The sequence below is a fragment of the Lepidochelys olivacea genome (assembly GCF_965140295.1).
Source record: "Lepidochelys olivacea isolate rLepOli2 genome assembly, chromosome: 2".
Classification (NCBI taxonomy): Eukaryota; Metazoa; Chordata; order Testudines; family Cheloniidae; genus Lepidochelys; species Lepidochelys olivacea.
In genome coordinates, this window is record NC_140412.1 from 85671882 (window position 1) to 85694945 (window position 23064).

General features: G+C 41.8%; 1 protein-coding gene across 1 annotated transcript in view; it reads left to right on the plus strand.

The window, feature by feature from the left end:
* SMCHD1 (structural maintenance of chromosomes flexible hinge domain containing 1) overlaps positions 1 to 17422 on the plus strand; it is a 165034-nt gene extending 147612 nt beyond the window's left edge. The window contains exons 43-47 of the mRNA XM_084620188.1: positions 6047 to 6117; positions 6915 to 7086; positions 13305 to 13463; positions 15115 to 15232; positions 17147 to 17422. Of these exons, the coding sequence (XP_084476314.1) occupies positions 6047 to 6117; positions 6915 to 7086; positions 13305 to 13463; positions 15115 to 15212 (500 nt within the window). The 3' untranslated portion in view covers positions 15213 to 15232; positions 17147 to 17422. The remainder of the gene's footprint in view (positions 1 to 6046; positions 6118 to 6914; positions 7087 to 13304; positions 13464 to 15114; positions 15233 to 17146) is intronic.
* Positions 17423 to 23064: the final 5642 nt, after the last annotated feature.

The following is a 23064-nucleotide window of genomic DNA, read 5'->3' on the forward strand; positions in this document are numbered from 1 at the left end:
CACAAAGGACTCATCAAACTAGATTCGTCTTCTATTTTTGTTATCTCACCTGGTACCACAGGAGTTTAGGTATTCCAAAGATCTGCATGACTCTGGTGAGCCAGTATCTCCCCTCTTAATGGGTACCAAGCACCTATCAGTACCAGGATTGTCATAGTCACCAGAATTACAAATCTGCCTGGTGCCACTGGATTCTCCACCAATTTTGGAGCAAGGTAGGGCTCCTCTCTGGACATCATGGAGGATTTTTCATCTGATTCCCATGTCTCTATCCAGTATTCCCCTACCTATCGTTACAGGGGCTCCCTCTCTGATACTTACAGGGAGAAGGACTATTCATGTGAAAGGCACGCTCTTACTCCTCCTTCATAGTATGAACATCAATGAGTGCCACCTCCAGTGCTTTATCTCCCCCCCCTTACTGAGGCCCCTTGGGACACTTACCATCAACAGTGTTGGTCTCTCTCAAAGGGACTGTTGCAATAGGTAGTCTCCTACTTCAGCCTCCTCAGTTTCAAGAGGAAACATTTTCCACCCACCACCATCACCTCATCTTCCCCAGATGAGACTGTGATGCCTCTTCCTCCTTTCCTGGCCATGAGTTCAAAGAATTGCAGGACTAGGTGAAACACATTGGAGGCTTATTGCAGATCCAACTAAAGGGGGTCCAAGAATCTTAACATAAACTCTTGGACATTCTGCAAATGTCACCTTCTGTGCACAAGTGGATCTACCCATAAATGAAGCCCTCCTATATCGTGCCATAACCATCTTGCAGCAATGGTCCGTCCCCCCCCCCCCCACACACACACACACAAAAGACTTGGTAAAAAGTACTTTGTCCCAGCAAAAGACTCAATTTTTATTTTCAGATCCTGCACTCAGTTTTTGGCAGTTGAAGCTATAAATGAACACTGCAGACAGCCATGACAGGGACCTTTTTGGCTGTAAAGCCTATTAATCTGTGCCCTTGCAATCTAGGATTGTAAATTGCCAAGTGCTCGGGGCAAAGTACAATCACACCAGTTACTCAAAATTTACTTTTTATTGAACATCAAAGCTGAAGATCAGCTGATCTTCGTTATTATTCTCCTTAGATATGGCTGATGCAGCAGCACACTACATCTCCATGGCTACTGTTATGTGGTAGGCATCTTGATGCAGCTCTCGGAATTCCCCAGGGAGTTTCAGAACACTGTTGAGGACCTTCTTTTTGGTGGAATCAAACTCTCTGCAGACAATTGATGAATAATTGCAGACCTTGGAGGATTCCGGGGCCACATTTCAGTCACTTGGAATCTACACGCCTGCAAGCAAACGTAGATTTAGTAGATTTCAAATAGCACCAGATCCTATCACTCACAATTCTTGGGTTTCCAAAGACCCACTGAGCCACTTAGGAAGAGACTGATCACATTACATCTGTTTCGACCATGTAGCCAACTTCATCTTCAAAGCATCAATTGTAACATACTGGTTGAGGGTCCCAATCAACCCCAGTTTATGATCTTTCTGCTGCATCAGTTTACCCACCTTGCCCCCTTTAGGAACCGCCTCTCCCACTTCCAGCTGGCATGGGAGCAAATTTTACTCCAGGGAGGATTCTGCACCACTGCGCACACACAGAATTCATGTCTCACAGATTTTTTTTTTCTCAGCAGAATATAGATTCTGCTGGAGAGGTGCTGCAGTTACACTTTTCACCACCAGGGATTGCTGTGGCACCAAAAAAAAAAGGGCAGCCAGATGGCAGAGAGGCTCCATTCCTCACTGCAGGGCCAGGTGTGGAGGCACAGGATGGACAGAGAAGGGCACACGGGGCTGCTGGGGGGGTCATAGACTGGGGATCAGAAGGGCTAATGAGGGGGACAGACTGGGGCGAGGGTTCAGGAGCTAGTGGAGTGATAGCATTGAGCCAGGGACTGAATAGGAGGGGGGCTGCAGGGCCACATGGGGACAGAGGAGTGTGGCTTCAGGGGAACATGGGCCTGGGGCAGATATGCCTGACTGAATGGGAGAGGCTAGTGGTCTGCCAGGGTTTTCATGGGGGAGGCTCTCCAACTCCCTAACAATCCTCCCCCCCCCCAAAAAAAATAAAAACCTGTTCTATACTTCTCCCACCCACACCCAACAAACCTCCAAGTTCACTCCCAGGTTCCTGCCCAGCAATTACTTCCCTCTCCCTCAGATTGTCTGTTACCACTGACTCCACCAAGCCTTTCCACTGCTTCTGAGGGGTGCACGAAAAACATTTCTATATTATAGTTTAAATTAATTATTACTCAGAGTTCTCTATTAATATGCCAAGTAAGGAATCTAATTGTCAAAAAAACATTTCCTGAATCTTTTTTGGGGGGGTGTGTGGGAGGGTCTGTATTGTTACAGACATATTTGCTGACAGGTATTTTGAAATAAATTAACAAAATAATTGAAACTGGTGTGACTAAATTGTGTTATTTTGACAAATAAAAGGTGAAGAATATTGCAGAATATTAAAATATTATGCACAGAATTTCCCCAGGAGTAAGATTACATATGGCAAATGGGTGTTGGAGGTCATTAGATCTGCTTACTCCATCCATTTCACGTCTTTCTCCTCCCCAGCCCCTTCCCGGTCCCTTTGCAGGGACCTCTGTAACGAGCACTTGCTGAGACAGGAGATTGACTTCCTTCTACGTTCAGGAACCATAGAACGGATTCCTGCACGCAATGGGGGCAGGGGGAAGGGGTTTTACGCCCAGTACTTTTTGGTCCCAAAAAAGAATGGATGTGGAAGACTGTTTCTAGACTCTTAAACAGCTTTGTGAAAGCACAAAAGTTCAAGAAGGTGACTTTTGCAGCTGTAATTCTATAGTTGAATCTTGGGGATTGGTTTTCAACCCTCAACCATTAATACGCGTATTTCCATATCGTAATTCACCCATCCCACAGAAGATTCCTTCGCTTTCTCGTCAGCCTGGACCACTTCCAATATCGGGTACTCCTATTTGGACTTTTCTCTGCTCCAAGAGTATTTTTGAAGGTGCTGGCATTGGTGACTACCTGTCTTCATCAAAAGCCAATAACCATCTTTCCATACAATACAGTGATTGGCTGAGTCTTATGAAGTTCTTTCCACCATAAAGACAGCCTTGTCTCTGTTCCTCAAGCTAGGTCCCCAGCTCAGTATCAAGAAATCCACATTGATTGACACCTCTACAGAGAATAGAATCCATAGGGGCATCCCCAGATGTGGTAGCAGTCAGGACTTACCTCCCCTTGGAGACAGGTTCACAACTCTATCAAACTTTATCACAGTGATTCAAGGAAGCCTGCAAACTTCCATAAGTAACTGTCTCCAACTTTTGGGACCTAAGGTACCTTGTACCTTTGTAATGCATCATGCAAAGCTTCCCTTTTTTCTGCTTCCCAGTGTGGCTCAGAACAGTTTATTTGCCGAACAGACACAATCTAGACAGACCCATATCATTCCCTTGTCATATAAGAGTCTCCCTCAATTGGTGGAAGTACCTTCACAAAGCCTATATAGGTGTCCCTTTTATCCGATCATCTCAAACCATCACCATAACAGCAGAAGTATCTTTGTTGGGCTGGAGAGCACATCTGGGAACATATACAGTTCAGGACAGATGGTCTATCCAAGGATCTTATTTGCACATCAGCATTGTGGAACTGAGGGCAGTCAGGAATGCCTGTATTCACTTTCTCCCATTAATCAGAGACAAAATCACGACAGACAACTTGGCTTGCATGTTTTACATTAATCATTAAGAAGGACCAAGATTCCCTTCTCTCTGTGCCAAAGCAATAAAGCTATAGAACTGGTATATAACCAATCACATCTTCATTTCTGTGGCATAACTTCCAGGCATATAAAAACACCATAGCTAATGCTCTCCACAGATGCTTCTCCTATGATTGAGTGGGACTCTCAATCATGTCTTTCTGACCTGTGGGTTTCCAGAGGTGGAACGTTTTGCCAACAAGAAGTTCAGATAACTTTGTTCAAGAGGTTTGTGGGGCCTTCACTCACTAGGAGATGCCTTCCTCATCCCATAGATGAGGGGACTTCTTTATGCATTTTCCCCAATACCTCTTAATATTAATAGTTCTAACATGGTCAAGACAGGCCTGGTATGCTTACCTGATTCACCTGGCTGTTTGCAGGCAATCAGCCTTCTGTCCATTCCTCATCTCTTCTCTCAAGATGCCAGTCAGACTCTTCATCCTAGCCTGGGAATTCTTTGCCTCAAGACTTACTGTTCTGCAGAGGTACAACAGATGCTGTTGATGAATAGTAGGAAAAATTCCACATGATATCCTTCCCTTCAAAAATGGAAGAGATTAAACCATTGTTACGACCAGCGGCATCTTTCATCCACTCATTTTTCCCTCTCAACTGTTCTGGACTACTGTTCCATCAGAGTCCGCTTGACTGCTATAATGGCCTTTCCTTCCCCAGGTGAGCATTTCTCGGTGTTCACTCATCCCCCAACAGAGTGATTTATCAAGGGGTTGAGGAAACTTGTCCCTCAGATTAAAGAACCTGCTCCTGTTTGGGATCTGAACTTAGTACATAAGTGTCTTATGACGCCTCCCTTTGAGCCGATTGCTCTATGTTCCCTCTTTAACTTATTCATGAAGATGGCCTTTTTGGTGGCTATGACCTCTGCCAGAAGGGTCCAGGAAATAGTGGCTTTAATGGTGGACCCCCCATTTACTGTTATTTCCCCCAGGGACAAGATTTTGTTATGGCTACATGTTATGGTGTTACATTAGGTGCCATCTGAGTTTCAAATAAACCAAGTCATCCATCATTCAGTCTTTTTCCTGAAACCATATCAGTCCAGGAAGAGTGATACCTTATACACCTTGTACATCAGAAGGGTGTTAGCCTTTTATCTGGACAGAACCAAGCCATTCAGGAAGTCTCCCAGACTGTTTGTTTGTAGAATTGGTGATAGGTCCAAAGGGTCCATGATCTCAACCCAGAAACTCTCCAGGTGGATTTCTGGTTGCATAATATCTAGCTGTGAATCTGCCAATATACCATCTCCTTCTAGGGTAGCGATTCTCAACCTATTTACCATTGATGCAGCCCACAATGTGTTATGTGGGCACATCCAATACTACCTGTATGGCCCTGAGGATGTCACATGGGCCGCAGCTTTGTGCTGATTGGACCGCAGGTTGAGAACCACTGCTCTAAGGTATTAGCCCATTCCACAAGACCTCTCTCTGCCACTGTGGGGTTACTCAAACATGTTCCTATGTGGAAATTGAAAGGCTTCAACTTGGACTAATTGGGGCATGTGTCTTTGATCAGAGATTTTCGGTAGCAGTTGCCTGTTTGGCTTGTGCATGTGTCCTGTACATCCTCATGCCCCACATTAAGGCTGTACAGGGCTGCACAGGTGAACAAGCCTGAGTTCTTTCCACCACAAACTCCCACAGAAGAAACTCTGAAGCAGAGGGGAAAGAGGTGGATAGTGGTGCATTCATAGAGATACACGTCTGAAAGAACTCCAGTTACTGCACAAGGTGAGTAACCTCCATCTGTGTCCTAGGCACAGAGGCAGTCCTAAAACCTTAGTAAATCTTGTGTAATAAAAACTGCAATTAAATAAAAATACAATAAATACTGCTGGGCTGAAATGTAAAGGAATTGGTTATATGTAGTCTCTCTCACCTTCTTCCTACAACTCGCAACTTACATTCAGAGTTTTCTTACATCATAAATGTCACCCTGAGTTTCATTATTGTGCATTTTTTTGTCTTTTTTGTCAGAGAATTACGTTGTAAAAAGCTGTTTTATATTTAAATTACAATAGATATAGCATCTTAGCTACAATATAGTGGATACATTTTAAAAACCCAGTTAGTTGTTATGCAAGCTTTTATTAAGAACTGGTACTGCTTCTCTTAAGCTGTTTTGCGTTGTCAATATCTGTTCATTTCGGACATTTAATGTAATAGAGACTAATACCTGTTTAAAGTATTTTATTGCTGAGAAGTTTCACCATTTGAAAATTCATTAAATTTACAGTGTTCGGGATGCTTTTAGGTGACACCATCATTATTGACAATTTGGATGCTGCCAATCATTACAGAAAGGAGGTATGTACTGTACCTTCAGGTGTTTGTGTATTTGCTTAAAGAAAATCCTGTTGGGTTACAGATTTGTATACTTATAAATGTAAAGGGACAGATCCTAAACTGGGGTAAATTTTCATAGCTTCATCAACTTAACTAGAGCTATGACAATTTATATTAGCTAATGATCTGCCCCAAAATGCTTTTCATTCAGAAATCCCAGTGCACTTTACAATGGATGCAGTCTATAGTATCAATGTTGACAAAATTTTATGGGTTTTTTGTTTCCAAAAAAACCAAATACTACCATATGAATTTTGTAGTATACTATGGAATTTACCCTCAAGCTAGCCAGATGGTATCCTCTCTGTCCTTAGACTCTCCCTGAAATGCTCAGACTCTCTTGCTCTGAGTCGGGGGTCCTCAGTGGAGGGGGCATGCCAAACATGCTAGTCTGACTGTGAGCTCTATGCTCTGGCCATGCAAGCGTCAGCTGGCTGTGAACAGGCAGATCATAATTCACCTTCCAAAGTGTCTGTGAGTGACAGAGTTTGCAGGGTTGGCACTTTAAAGGAAATGTAACTATATATTTAAATTGAGCAAGTTTGTTCTGTAATTTTGAGATGCAATAAACATGCCATTTTTCCAGAATCACTTTCCAGTGTAGAACCACCTGCATTATAATGTAATAAAGGTAGCTATAAAACTGTGGGGTCCACCACAACTGGCCCACCATTACTGATGATTAAGCTTTTCCTTTTAACAGATTTACTATACCTACATACCTTTTACCTATGAGATTTATTTTTATACCTATGTAGGTTGTAAAAATCACACATTGCCCAACATTACTGACTAGGGAAGGAGATAGAATTCGCAGCAATGGAAAGTTTGGAGGCCTTCAAAATAAAGCTCCTCCGATGGACAAACTCAGAGGAATGGTATTTGGAGCACCAATGCCAAAACTTTACCGAACTCTTTCTGGACAGATAGGTAAGGTCACAAAGTAGTGATAACACCACAGTAAACAATGTTTGGGATGTTGCTTGTATATGTTTTTTGTTACATTTGTCTAAGGTAAGAAGTGATCCTTTAAGTTAGGTGTAAGGCTGTCTTTTAAAGTATTACTGTACAGTCACTTTTTTATGACTACAAATTGAAAATTTGGCCTCTAATTGTCATGGTCTTCAAGGAAAAAAAAATAACAAAAAAAAATTGAAATGTTTCCTATTTCATAGGTTTTAATAGTAAGAGAGCATTGTGATGGGTTGTAACCCCCCCCAGGGTGCAGTCTGGGAGCCGTGGGAACCACTTTGCCGCCTAACCATTCAGCGAGGCTGGTCTCTCACACACCGCTCTGCTGGTGATTCAGCCAGCCTCTCCAGGCCCTCTTATCATCCTACATAACAGCAAGTGGTACCACACACCCAACGGAGTTACCTGAGTGCTTTACCTAAGCCACTCAAGGACAGACAACAGCCAATTTTCCAGCTCCCCAGCTTTGCACCCTTGCTGGAGTATAAACCCAATATTATACCATCTTGCACTGTGCAAGGATCTGTACAATGCAAGCTCATTAATATAGTTCACTTTGCCGTCAATATGGGAAAGATATGCACAACAAGCCTGTGTTAACCAAGATGAGATTTTCCCAGACACTTCACTTAAAGACACACTGGTTAAAATAAAACAAGTTTATTAGCTACAGAAAGATAGATTAAGTGATAGCAAGCAGATTACCTAGCAAATAAACAAAAATGCAAACTAAGCCTAATATACTAGATAGATAGGATGCAAATTAGCAATTTCTCACCCTGACTGATAATACTAGCAGGCTTGCAGATTCTTAAGGCACAGACTGTAATTGCTGTGCAGCCTGGGTTCGCCTCCCCTGTTCCAAGACATTTGTCTTTCAGAGCTTCTTTCAGGTGTTGAGTTGTGGGCAGAGTAAAGACAAATCATGATGTCACTCCCCACCTTAGGTAGTCTCTCCATATGGCAGGAACCCGTTGTTTCAAGCTAAGTTCCCAGCCTGGTTTGTGGGTCTCAAATTCTTTATCGGCCTCTATCTGTTTCAGTTCCAAAATTCTTTGGTGTGCAACTGCTTGCCTCTGCACCTCTAATTCCATATGTCTTTTATGTTTCTTTTCTTTTTCTTCTGCCTGCAATCTGCACAGCTCCAATTTCATGAAAGTTTCTCACACTCATTTCCTGCTTTTCTGTCCCTACTTCACTTGCCCGAAATAAGTAAACAGAAAATAACAGGATGTTAACCTCATTAACTTATCTCATCTCTTGACTTCTTGACCCACTACACTTAACTTTCACTTAAAATCTCCACCAGTGTATGAAGTGTAAATCTTACTCAGAACAACAAGCTGTGCATTTCTCCCTGCTCGACTATGCCACTGTCACTGTGCCTCAGTAGGTCACAACTGAGAATACCAAATTCAGGACAAACTGCTGGGAAATAGGGCAGACATACCCCAAAACTGGTGGTTATTGTTGAGTAAGAAATACCCAACCAGCAACAAAAGTAAATTTCTGTCTCACCACGCTGGCTAACCAGAAGTCATAAAAGCAGTCTCCTTAGGTATCCCAGTCATTGTAACCACCAAAACCACTAAACTTAATGATGAGTGCTTATTTAAAGACTAGATGTCATCGGGAGTAAAAAAAATTTTGAACTGCATGGGGGAAAGCATAACATCCAACAAATGGATTTTGGCGGTTTTCATATCTAGTTGTCCCATCCATTTCACATCCGTCCCTTCAGTGACCCTTTTCACAATCAGTTGCTGAGACAAGAGATCTATTCTCCTCTACATTTAGGAGCTATAGAACCCGTCCCAGCTCAGCACAGGGGAAAGGGGTTTTATTCCAAGTACTTTCTGGTTCCCCCAAATAATGGATGATGGAGACCAGAATTAAATCTCAGATGTCTGAAAAACTATGTGAAACAGCATATATTCATGATGGTGATCCTTGTCACTATGATTCCCTCCCTATATTCCAGGGATTGGTTTGCAATCCTTGGCCTTCAAAACACCTGTTTTCCTGCTGCAATTCACCCCTCTCACAAAAGGTTTCTTCACTTCAAACTCAACAACAACCATTACTACAAAAGATAGATTTCATAGAGCCTTCTCTGGATGCAGTGACAGGCAGGGCTTACCTATCTACAGACACATTTCTCACCCTGAAGCAGGAGTAGTCCATCATTTTTTGTTAAGATCCATGCTCCAGAGAAAATAATAATAAAAACAATAATATAATAAATAAATAAAAAGATTTCATGGTCCATTCAAAAGCATTTGGTGGTCCGAAATTGGCCTGCGGTCCCCCTATTGACTACCTCTGCCCTAAAGAATCTCAACTCAAAGATTCAGCTCAGCCCTCAAACCTCAGTAAAGCATTGTCTTCAACTATTGGGGCATGTCAGAGGGGTCTGCTCAACATGAGCAGTGCCTCATGCTGGTTTTTCTGGGATTAGCTCTGCCAGCTTGCACTCTCTCTCCGGTGTTGTCTTCTCCCATCTTATCTCGCTCTGCTTTCCCACTCACTCCCAGGTCTGCAGCTTCCTCTCTGTGGCTTGGCCCTCCTGCCAGGCCACTAAAGACCTCCCACTCCAGGGAATTCAAAATCTTTCCAGACCTGTTGTCTGGATGGCACCTCCAACACTCTTGCCACTTCCCAGTGGCTGCTAGGAGAACTCAAGCCTGCCCTCTACACTGAATTCTAAACCAGGGACCCTATAACAAGCAGCCACAGTCCCTGTACAATCCTATCTCTGGCTGCTGTTTCCCTGGACTTATTCCTATATATCTGGCTTTCCCCCTCTCTGGGTTTGCCAGCCTCCAACTTGCTCCACTTAGGGAGTGAGTGCAGCCTACTTCCCTGCAGCCCCCCTCTCTGCAGCCAGCTTTCTGGCTTTGTACAGGCCCTTCCTGTTCCTGCACAGGTGAGCCTGTCCTTAATTAGCTGCCACCAGCTTGAATCTCTCTTGCTTGCAGCCTAATTAAGCTGATTGGGCTCACCTGGCCTAATTCAGCTTTAGCAGAGCTAGTGTGGGGAGTCCATCCCATCACAGGACACATGGGAGTTTGCATCTGTGTAACCCAAAACACACAGGTTACATCTTTGATTACTTCATGGATGGCACGGGACAATCTGTATGCTGAAGAAGCACAGTCTGGACAAGCAAGTGTCTGTACCTATCTGGGTTCTGCAGTCAGTGGAAAGACCCTTCAGAGGTCTGTGCATGAGTCCTGTTTATTCATGATTCCCTTATCATTGTGATAATATCAGATGCTTTCTTTTTGGGATACAGGGGCACATCTAGTGCCTCACTCAGCCCAGGGCAAACAGTTATCACAACAGCAGCTTTTCGACATCAATCTTCTGGAGTTGAGAGCAATCAAAAATGCTTGCCTTTACTTCCTTCCTCTGACCAGAGCCATTTCAGTCAAGATCATGACAGACAACATGGCCTGCGTATTTTATATATAAAAGTCTGGAATTGGTGCATAGCCAACCAGATAGTCAGCTAGGCTTCTTCAAGGTCTTCAAAATACCATGACCGATGATGATCTCAGCAGGCACTTTTCCTAAAATTATGAATGTGAGCTGGATTCATGAGTCCTCAGCAACATATTCTTACCTTGGGGATTTCCATAGGTAGATCTCTTTGCAACTGCTGCTGACAAAGTGCAAGAATTTTTGCATGAGAGTGCCATCAAAGCCCCAGTTCTCCAACCTGCCTTTTACAGTGTTTTTCAAGTAAAAGCTATCATTACAACCACATCCAAAGTTTCTACCTAAGGTGTCTGCTGGATTCCATGTTAATCAGACCTTTCATCTCCCAGTTTTTTCCCCCCAAAACACATCAGACTAGACAAGATGATGATTTCCATACCGTGGATGTAAGAAGGACATTAGCCTTCTATCTGGACAGAACCAAACCATTCAGAAAGTATCCTAGACTTTTTTTCAGTTGCAGACAGATCTCAGCCAGGGTGTATTATTGAAGATGGATCTCAGCCAGGGTGTATTATTGCATGTTACGACTTGGCTGACATTCTTCTTCCTTCTAAACTGATAGCTCATTCTACAATGTCACAATCTACTTCTGTGCATTACTCAAAGATGTTCCAGTTACTGAAATCTGCAGAGCTGCAACCTGGACCTCTGTACATCCTTTTACCAACAATTTTGCTCTGCTTCATGCCTCTAGATCAGATGCTGTGACTATGCTGAGGGTTACATCAGCATAGTTGCAGTTCTAAGGTGTGTGAATTTTTCACACCATTGCATGCCATAGCTATGTCAGCCTAACTTTTAAATGTAGAGCAAGCCTCACTAGCTTCAGCTTCATCGTTCTAATGGAGTAAATAATAAAGGAGTAGAACACACTAATTTTCAGTAAAATATGACTCAGAATACACAAGAGTAGCGGATCTGTTAGATAAGGAAGTGCTATCTTTCCAAGTCATTTTTCAGAGTAGAGTGATACTTTAAACTAGGGCTGTTAAGCAATTAAAAAAATTAATTGTGATTAATCGCATTGTTAAACAATAATAGAATACTATTTATTTAAATACTTTTGTATGTTTTTTACATTTTCAGATATAGTGATTTCAGTTACAACACCGAATACAAATGGTACAGTGTTCACTTTATATTTTTTTATAATATTTGCACTGTAAAAATAAAAGAAATAGTATTTTTCAATTCACTTAATACAAGTACTGTAGTGCAATCTCTTCATCATGAAAGTTGAACTTACAAATGGGTTATGTACAAAAGTGTACAAAAAATAAGTACATTCAAAAATAAAACAGTGTAAATCCTTAGAGCCTACAAGTCCCCTTAGGCTTACTTGTTGTTCAGCCAATCTCTCAGACAAACAAGTTTGTTTACATTTGCAGGAGATAATGCTGCCCACTTCTTGTTTACAATGTCACCTGAAAGTGAGAACAGGCATTCGCATGGCACTCTTATAGCCAGCGACACAAGGTATTTATGTGCCAGATGCACTCAAGATTTCATATGTCCCTTCATGCTTCCACCACCATTCCAGAGGACATGTATCCATGCTGATAATGGGTTCTTCTCGATAACCATCCAAAGCAGTGCGGACCAAAGCGTGTTCATTTTCATCATCTGAGTCAAATGCCACCAGTGGAAGATTGATTATCTTTTTTGGTGGTTCGGGTTCTATAGTTTCGCATCGGAGTGTTGCTCTTTTAAAACTTCTGAAAGCATGCTCTACACCCTCTCAGATTTTGGACAGCGCTTCAGATTCTTAAACCTTGGGTTGAGTGATGTAGCTATCTTTAGAAATCTCACATGGGTACCTTCTTTGTGTTTTGTCAAATCTGCAGTGAAAGTGTTCTTAAAACAAACAACGTGCTGGGCCATCATCCGAGACTGCTATAACATGAAATATATGGCAGAATGTGGGTAGAACAGAGTAGGAGACATACAATTCTCCTCCAAGGAGTTCAGTCACAAATTTAATTAATGCATTATTTTTTTAATGAGCATCATCAGCATGGAAGCATGTCCTCTGGAATGGTGGCCGAAGCATGAAGGGGCATACGAATGTTTAGCATAACTGGCACGTAAATACTTTGTAATGCCGGCTACAAAAGTGCCATGCAAACTCCTGTTCTCATTTTCAGGTGATGTAAATAAGACGTGGGCAGCATTATCTCCCATAAATGTAAGCAAACTTGTTTGTCTTAGCAATTGGCTGAACAAGAAGTAGGACTGAGTGGACTTGTAGGTGCTAAAGTTTTGCATTGTTTTGTTATTGAGTGCAGTTATGTAACAAAAAAAATCTACATTTGTAAGTTGCACTTACATGATAAAGAGATTGCACTAGAGTATTTGTATAAGGTGAATTGAAAATACTATTTCTTTTGTTTGTCATTTTACAGTGCAAATATTTGTAATTAAAAACAATAATATAAAGTCAGCACTGTCAACTTCGTATACTGTGTTGTAATTGAAATCAATATATTTGAAAATGTAGAAAAACGTCCAAAAATATTTAATAAATTTCAATTGGTATGTCTGTAGGGAAGTTTACCTTGTCTGTATTATGTCTGTCAGTCTTTTTTATTAGTGACTGTTTAAAATAATACCCACAGTGGGAGCTTAATTATTTTACTGTTTTCCATGTTCTTTTGTTCTTTTTCTTCTATTAGATCTTCTTCAGCAATACCGTACAGCAGTGGTCAAACTGCATAGTGTTAATCAGGATCTTCATTCACAGTTACAGTCCCTTAATACTCCAGATATGCAAAAGACAAAACAGGAGCTTGCTGAACAAGAGAAAAGTCTCAAGCTAATAGAGGAGAAACTGGGTATGTTATGTTAACTTGTTGTTAACACCCACTTGTCTCTCTGAGCGGGGAGAACAGGTAATGGACTAGGTACATCCACATGTATTCATTTGCAGAAAACTAGAGAAACCAAACCACAAAGGCAAAAGGTTATGAAGTCATTTCACAAAGTGAGTTTTTACTTTAAATTGAGATTGAGTCTTGATAATTGGTTCTAATTTTTTTCCAAGAAAAATAATATAAAAACTACTTGCAGTGCAGTGTTATGCATAGTGATCCCGATGTACATTTTCTTTCAAGGTGTCTTTAAATGACACCTTGAAAGAAAATCATATTTTTATGCTCTAAAATGGCTTGTGAACAAGAGAGTATGATCTCAGTAATAAGAATTACATAACTTTATTTTTATTTTTGTTTGCCGATGTTAGGAAAAGCTGCTTGTTGAAATGGCTGCACAGCAAATAGTTGGACTGAGGGTGTTTTCTTAGCAAGCTGTCGTGGGGCAAGTGCACCCTGTCCCCTTTTGGAGCAGGGTGAGAGTTATTTCCTCGCTGCTGAGTCTGTGTGATCCTCCTTTGTCTCAGGATAGCATGGCCCAGGGGCGAAAATCAATATAACTACCCTCTCTTTCAGGGCTGCGTGGCCCAATGGACAGAGTCAGTAGGGCTGCCCTCTTCAGCAGGCCTGTGCAGCCTAAGGGCCCGAGTCAATATGACTGCATGGCCAAGTGGACAGAATTAGTATGGCTGACCTCTTCTGCAGGGCTATGTGGGCTAGTGGCTGATCAGGGGATTGGGTCACCACCTAAGAGTAGCAGCCAGGTAGGGGGACCCGCGCCCTCCTTGCTCCACTGGTTCCCAGTTTAGGGCCTTGGCAGTGTCAAGTGTGCTCGTCAGTGGGGGATCTGTCCAAAACACGCTGACATCACCTGGCACAATGATTAATTCCCCCTGAGCTACCCTGTCCCTGGTGCAGTGATCCTGGCGTCTCCAAGGTCTTTGGGCTCCTGGGCCTATGCGGCTCTCAGCAGCTCTGTCACTCCTTGCATGTCCACAGGAGCTTGGGTGTTTGCCTGGATCTCAGTGTCTCCGGCTTCCGCTGCCTGGGGCCTCACCAGTTCCCAGGCTGGAGCCTGCAGCATGCATCCTCCCACCTCAGTGGTCAGCCCTCAGTGAGCTGAGCTGCTCCCTTTTATGCCTGGTCTCCAGCCAGAGCATGCCCAGCACAACTGAGAGGGCATGGCCTCCTCAGCCCAAAGGGTAGAGTTAACCTTTGCAGTACCAGTGTGGGGCAAGTACACCCCATCACACAAGGGCAAAACATTTTTTGACTTGTTTGTTTTTTTGAAGACCATAATTCCCTAAAGACAAACTTTCCAAATGTAAGAAATGTTGAGTTGTTGTCAAACATTCCTATAACGTATATGGAAACTAAGCGTTTATTCTCTGAGACCTACAAGTAAAGTTTATAAGTGATTATTTTTTGTCTATTTTCCTTCACTTTAACCAGATTTTAATATTAAGGAAGCAGCCATATTTGTGTTGAATGGCAAAACTTACCATTTTGAACTTTTTTTTTTAATGATTTGCACCACTGTTTTATGGACTATTGTATAAACAAAGGGTGAAAAATGGTTCTGTTTTTGATCTATTTTTATTTGTACTTCTCAAAGGCATGACCCCATCAGGTAAAGGCACTGAATCATTACTTCCACCAGAAGCACTTGAGATGTGTGACAGTCCCACTCCTCCCAAAAGAATGAGAAGATAAACAGTAAAAATGTTATATAGGTATGTCTATCCTGAGTTCAGTCATTATTTTCCCATGTACTAAACTAAGACAGAAAATTGGTTTATTTCTGCCTCAGGGAGAGGAGTTTTTTGTTTTTTTTTAAATACAACTTCCTGCAGAACTTGTGCTGTAACTTACTTTCTACAGAAAGTCTTTACCAACCAGGTTCTGCTTCCCTCTCTGAAGTGACTGGCTGTCGTCATAGCTGCTCTTGCAGAGAGCCGGCTTTTCCTGCTCTTCAGCTCCCTTGTCCCTTAGAAAAACTTAACATCTACCTATAAACTATCCAGGTAGCTGGGTCAGACATGGGTATATGTGCATTCCTACGTAGGCTGCTTCAAACAAGTGTCTGAGATAGGCTCTGTGACAGCACGTGAAGACAGAAACGACAAGCAGCTGATCCACACAGACACACACACACTCTCTCTCTCTCTCTCTCGTCAATACCCTGCTTGCACTACAATGCAAGGGTCCCCCTTGGAGCGCCACTTTGATAAACGTATGCATAATGGTTGAATGGCCCCCATATTCCTCCCACCAATCCCTTTTTGCAGTGAAGCCATGCCACTTCCACTGCCAAGGGAGCTTCTGCACCCATAAAGAAAATGGCAAGAGTTGCTCCTTATTGATTAAATATGTGTTTTGCTTTCTCACAACCCAATTTCTCCTCTTTGACCCTACTGAAGCAAAAGCTGAATTTTTCAACTGAGTTTACTCATGAAAGATGTCCAGCACAACTGCCAGAGAAATCTGCAGTTTTGTTTAGAGTCCCCTTTCATGTTTTGCATGGAGTTTTGAGATCAACAAGTTCCAGCCTTGGGGATTTACTTACCTCCCTATCCTATGGAATTGGTGTTAAACAGTGAGAGGACCTAGATCTGTCCCATAAATCAGGATCAGTGCTTGCTTGCTTTTCTAAAGAAGAATCAAGCTTCCTGCTTTTCAATTTTCCACCAGTGAATACATCTCTTTTAGATTGAGTGCTGAATATTTTATAAGCCAAAAACATTCCACGAATGATGTAAGTGTACAGTTTTAAGATGATAGGGAGAGTTACTTTTTGTTCATTTCTATTTGCCATTATAATCCTTAGAATTAAGTTATGTTAATTTTATACTAGATTATGGTTACATTTTTGAGACCATTTAAATTTTTGATAGCTGTATTCTGTAACAGTATGATCTTACTATATTACTAAAAGAAAAGGAGTACTTGTGGCATCTTAGAGACTAACAAATATATTTGAGCATAAGTTTTCTTGAGCTATACAGCTCACTTCATCGAGACTAATAAATTTGAGTATAAGCTTTCGTGAGCTACAGCTCACTTCATCGGATCTGATGATCTGTAGCTGTAGCTCACGAAAGCTTATGCTCAAATAAATTTGTTAGTCTCTAAGGTGCCACAAGTACTCCTTTTCTTTTTGCGAATACAGACTAACACGGCTGCTACCCTGAAACCTACTATATTACTGTGCCACATTGCTTTTTTTTATTATTTTCATTTGTTGTTTATTCTTTTCCTCCTCTTAATTATTGCCTAAAAGCAAAATTTAAGTAGCTAGCCAATGGAGAGGTCTAAACAATATATCACCCTGCTACCACCGCCCATTCTTATCAAAATAACTACAAGACCAGTGGCAAGTATAAAAGTAATCCATTGACAATATTAGAAATTATATTTTACTCTTATGATCATCTCATCATGTTATTCAGTCATAAAGTCAGTCAGTACATCAAAACAATCTGGGGTGATTTCTTTTCCACAAATTTTGAGACATACCCTCCAGCTAATGTAAATTACCATAGCTCCGTTGAAATTGATGGACAATTTACATTAGCTGAGGATCCGCCCTTTTCCATCTATTATAGAATTGGTTTATAAACACTAATAGTACCATTTTTTCTCTTTAGTTCAGAAGAATGTATCGCCTCTCCTATGAAGAAGCAGCAGCCAGTGCAAACCTCCATATCAGAATTGAACGGGACCCTACAGAAGGGAAAGGCATTAGACCAGTCATATTTGATGGAAAGTAATTGTGTATTGAAAAATGTAAATAAGCTCTAATTTTTTGTAAAGTTAATTTTTATTTCTATAAAAGCTTTCAGAGTTTTTAGTTTCTTGAATGTGGAAAAGCTTTAAAATATACCCTTGTTTATTTATGCAATAAAATTGCTGCAATACAAAGAGCATTGCAAATACAATATATTGTGGTGATTTAAGGCTGCAGTAAAGATAATGAAATATGATTTTCATTTTGAAAGTGTCTTCGTATGTCTTGGATAAGAGGTAATTCTAGATTTCCCTGTTGAAGGAGATGAAGGAAGTAATAATTCTAAGGCAAAAATTATATGGATAGAGCAGCAGTACATTGAGATCCAACCAAAGCAGAGTCCTTAGGCAGTTGACTTCAAGCCAAAATCTAAGGTTCTGTCCAAGGAGTGGAAACTAAGGGTTTGTGTACCTCAGATGATATCAACAGAGGAGGCAAGGTTTGTCTTTAGGTACTAGACCTAGAACTTACATTGATAGAAGGCTGTATTTCAATAGTATGGCTTGACAAAGTGAGAGACTTTGAGTGCCTGTAAGAATCTTCTATACGTAAAGCTGGAAATTACATTGTTGGTTGTGATTGCCAAACATTTTTTTGTTTCCATGTCACACTTTACAATGTGATATTGTCCTGATATAAACTATTATTATTTGCTTTACTGCAGCCCCTATAATGTGCTATTTGCTTTCTGTACAAATAGGAAGAGAGTTTCTGCTCCAAAAAGCAAACACTACATGACAAGCAATAGACAGTGGGTGGTGAAGAGAGAGAAAATATACAATGAAAGGATTTTTTCAGATTGTCAGCTGTTCCCAATTATCTGTCTTTGTAGCCATTGTTAGTTAGCCAGTTTCTTTTCTGCATCATGATGAGAGAGGGATGGGAGGCTGTATTTGTCGGAAGAGAGGGTAGTGGCCTTGCAAATTCTGAGTTGGGATCCAGTGCATGAGAAATGACATGGAAGAAAGCACAAAGACAGTTGTGAGAGAAGCACACAAACAGGGCATGGAGACTAGTAGCTTCAGCAGAGGAGAGAAGATATGACAAGCCACTGAATAAGGCAAGCCAGAGATATGACGAAGCTTGAAAGTGAGAACCAGGAGCTTGAATTTGGAACAGTTGGAAAGTAGCCAGTAGAGGTAATTGAATGGGGGAAGACATAGAGGCGAGGAAGAAGATCATAGCAGCTGAATTTCGTATGGACTGGTGGGGGACAATGAGTGTCAGAGGCCTGAGAGGAACAGGTTACAGTAATCAAAATAGGATATGGTGAATGCCTTGAGAAAAATTTTATATATGAAGACAGAAGTTAACATTTTGATAGTGCGTAAGCCTTACTGATTTTCACTAAATTACTTAGCTGCTCTTGAAAATTTTACACTGAAAACTTTGGAACTTAAAAATGTTTTGGAGGAAGAATTAAGATTTAGGCATGCCTTGGGTGTTTGAGGCAATGAAAGGGAAGGAGTCAAAGATGACCTCCAGGTTCTTCAGTTGAGTCACATGGATGGTGGTCATGTGATTAATATATGACAAAATGAGGAGTACTGGCGGAGCGGCGTTAGGGTTATTTGTTCTCACTCAGCAACAAGGAAGTTAGATAGCTTTTTAGGCTGAAGCATACTGTGCAACACTATCTAGGAGAGTAACATTTGCTCTCTGTCTTAGCTGAACTCAGGTAAGTTGGGAACAAAATGAGCAACTTCAGGAAAAGCACCCTTTTCAATTATCTTGGAGAATGCTGGTCAGTGGTGGACATTTTGTGAGTGACATTTCTAATTTTAAAAAAAAAAGACTTAAGTACAGAACTTAATGATCCACATTGATCTGTGGAGTTATTCCAGGCATCAGTTTGTTCCACTGCTTATTTTTCTTTTTAAAAATCACATATATTAACTGCAGCAATGTAAAATTAACAACAAGTGTAATAATAAAAAGTACTTCAATCTGGTTAGAGTACCAGCCACCTCACATTTAATGGCTATCAGAAAAATAGAAACTAAAGGTAAGGTGCATGTCTGCCTCCATATAAATTTCATTCTAGCCCCTGAAGTACATACACTGAAGCACACCAGTCCATTTGGGCTCACACACTGCTTTTTTGTGTGTTTATACAGTATGTATAATTTATTAGAAATAGGAAAAATTGCACTGTACATTGTTTTCTTATGAAGTTAAATAGCTATTTAATATAAAAGGTTTGGATTTTTATGTGATTACACATCTAGATAATAAACAGACTGAACTGAAACAATATAGCTGTAAAATATTTGGTTTATTCAGGACCATTTATAATTATATAGTTTGATTTAGTATATGTATGAAATGGGGCACCAGATGGCAGTGGTAGTCACTATACTGATTATTTTATTTGAGGCAAGAAGAAAACATTATAAACTAGAGTGAACTCCTGTGTAATTTAGGCCAAGAATTTCTGCATCACATCCACAACTTCTGTTGATGTTTAGCATATCTTTTAGAAAGATATCCAGTCTTGACTTAAAGACAGCAAGTGATGGAGAATCTACTATGTCCCTAGGTAAGTTGTTCCAATGGTTAATTACTCTCCCTGTTAAAAATTTCCACGTTTGTAGTTTGAATTTGTCTAGCTTCAGCCTCCAACCATTTGCTCTTATGTCATTTTCTGCTAGATTAAAGAGCTGTCTATCGGAAATCTTTTACCCATGTAAGTACTTGTTAAACCATGATCAAGATATCTCATGAACCGCTCTGTGGTAAACCAAATAAATTGAGCTTCCTTAGTTTTTCACTATAAGGTATGTGTTCCCAATCTCAAGTCATTCTTATGTGTTTTCTGAACCCTTTCCAATTTTTCAAGATCCTTTTTGAAGTGTAGATGTCAGAACTGATGCAGTATTCCAGTAATGATCTTATTAATACCATAAACAGAAGTAGTAAAACATCGTTACTTCTACATGACATTCCCTTGTTTATCCATCCAAGCATTACATTCTCCCTTTTAGCTACACAATTGCACTGAGATCTACCCTAAATCCTTTTCAGAGTCACTGCTTTCTAGGAAACAATCTCCTAGTTTATAAATCCAACCTACATTATTTCTTTAAGTGGTGGTCCCTATGTGTATTCCACACACAGGTACCCATGTGTACCACACAGCTGAGACCATAAAATCCTGCAAGTAGTGTCCGTTGGTTGGTCTGTGTCTGCACCAGAGCTCGTTATTCTCAGGACTGAGGGCATAAGGGGAGGTGCAAATTGACTGCCTCTCCTCTGCCCAGGTAGGGTTACCCTCCAAGAGGTTTCTGGTCAACAGTACTTTGGGGCTCCCTCCAACAAGCCTTCAACCATTCATATAGACCCCATGGGGTCCATGGGATCCTTATGACACCCTGGATCTGTGCAGTCTGAGAGTCGCATTATCCTTCTCCTCCGAGACAACGACTGGCAGCCTTATAGGAGTACATGGAGGAGGAAGACAGTGAGCCAATCCAGTGGTACTGACAGATGTATCTTTCTCATCCAAAGAGGCAATTGCCCTATCTTCATCATCCCTGCCTGGCTACCAGAGGCAATATCAAGAACTATTGCACAGGATGGCAGCAGAACAGTACAAGCCCTTGGTTGTCCTGCTGCTGACAGGACCCAGTCAGATAGCTCTTTCAGTGAATGAGGCCATTATGGAACCCCCAAGAATGTTGTAGCATACACCAGCAATGGGTGCCTCTGTTCCTAAAGGGCTGAGACATGTTACTTTGTGCCCACAAAAGGGGCAGTATTCTTGTTCACACACCCTTCACCTAACTCTGTAGCTGGAGAATTTTGACTAGCAGTACCCGTAGGAGGCAGTGCTTTCACCTTGTGGCCACAGCTCATCCCTTGGCTATATGAGGCAGTGTCACCTCAACCTCCCTGCAGTTTCCTTCTTGCCCACCATGGCTGGACTCTAAGCTCTGTGAGGTTCTCAACCTCACAGTTCCCCATCCTTTGACTTAGTTGTTCTAGTTGTATATAGTTAGTACCCTTAGTATTCGTTTTAGTTAGCTGAGTTAAGTGTTTTCCTGGTAATGCCATCACCAGGGTTGAAACATTGTCCCATCATGTGCGGGGAGGGGGTAATCCCAATGTGCTAGTGTAACGCTGACAGACCCTGGTTGTTGGCAGACTGGATTGAACCTGGGACCTCTGGAGCTTAGTGCATGAGCCTCTACTGCATTAGCTAAAAGTCAACTCGCTGTTAGCTAAGGTTGTAGAGCAGACTCATTTTATCTCTCTCTTTAAGTAGTTTTGGTGCAACTAGATGGGACAGAACACCACACCCAGGAGGTGTGTGGGTTACACTTGCTCTGCTTTGGCAAGGCTCATGTCAAGCAGTGATGTTATATCTGAAAATCGTTCACAAAATGGGCTCAGGTGGCTTGAGACCTTTGCCTAGAACAACAACTTCTCAAGCCGGTCATGGGGCCTATGTCAGCACCAAGGCCGACAGGATTGGAGATTGCCCTTGTCCTCGGTGAGTGGTATCAGCTCACACTCTGGCACAGGCACCTCTCCTAAGAGACAAACAAACTGCTCTCCATCAAGTGCAGTGAGGGAAAGGTCTCATAAGGCCAATCAAGACCACTCCAGGTCTCCTGGAGACTGTTGTTCCTCCTCCAGAAAGAGTTCAGTTGTTGCCAGTATGCAGGGTGGAGCAGGCCTTTCCAACTGCTCCCTGGTACTATGTAGGGGTTTGGGATTGACTCTAGAACTGATGAAGGTGATGCCAGCACAGACTGGTTCCATGCCAATGGCAGATCTCCTCTGCCTTTTCATCCCAAGTACTCCATTGGTCCAGGACTTCACCAGGGCTATGGCATTCACAGCCGCACTGCCTGCACAGCTGCTGAACCTTTGGGTCTATCGGTACTCTATCCTGATATTCCCTTGCCGCAGACTGTGGAAGTCAGGCCAGTGCCAGGCTTGGCAACAGGGATCTCCTTGGCACCAGGAAGCTCCTTGGCTCTTCTATACTTTGTGCCCCTTGTGTTACTGTGTCAGCACTCCCCGCCCTCCACCTCGGCACTGTCAGCTGCATTGGTACCCTCACAACTCCCAGCACAGGAGACAACTGAGGCATGCTCAGTCCTGCGGTACCATTTCCACTTTCGGCACTGGTCCATTCCTTGCTCTGGATGACAGATGAGTTAGATCAGTTGTTTGCTCCTTCGGGGATGTCATAAATATAAAGGGAAGAGTAAACCCCTTTAAAATCCCTCCTGGCCAGAGGAAAAATCCTCTCACCTGTAAAGGGTTAAGAAGCTAAAGGTAACCTTGCTGGCACCTGACCAAAATGACCAATGAGGAGACAAGATACTTTCAAAAGCTGCGAGGAGGGAGAAAAACAAAGGGTCTGTGTCTGTCTGTGTGATGCTTTTGCCGGAGACAGAACAGGAATGGAGTCTTAGAACTTAGTAAGTAATCTAGCTAGGTATGTGTTAGATTATGATTCATTTAAATGGCTGAGAAAATAGCTGTGCTGAATAGAATGAATATTCCTGTCTGTGTGTCTTTTTTGTAACTTAAGGTTTTGCCTAGAGGGATTCTCTATGTTTGAATCTAATTACCCTGTAAGGTATCTACCATCCTGATTTTACAGAAGTGATTTCTTTTTACTTCTATTAAAAGTCATCTTGTAAGAAAACTGAATGCTTTTTCATTGTTCTAAGATCCAAGAGTTTGGTCTGTGGTCACCTATGCAAATTGGTGAGGATTTTTACCAAACCTTCCCCAGGAAGTGGGGTGCAAGGGTTGGGAGGA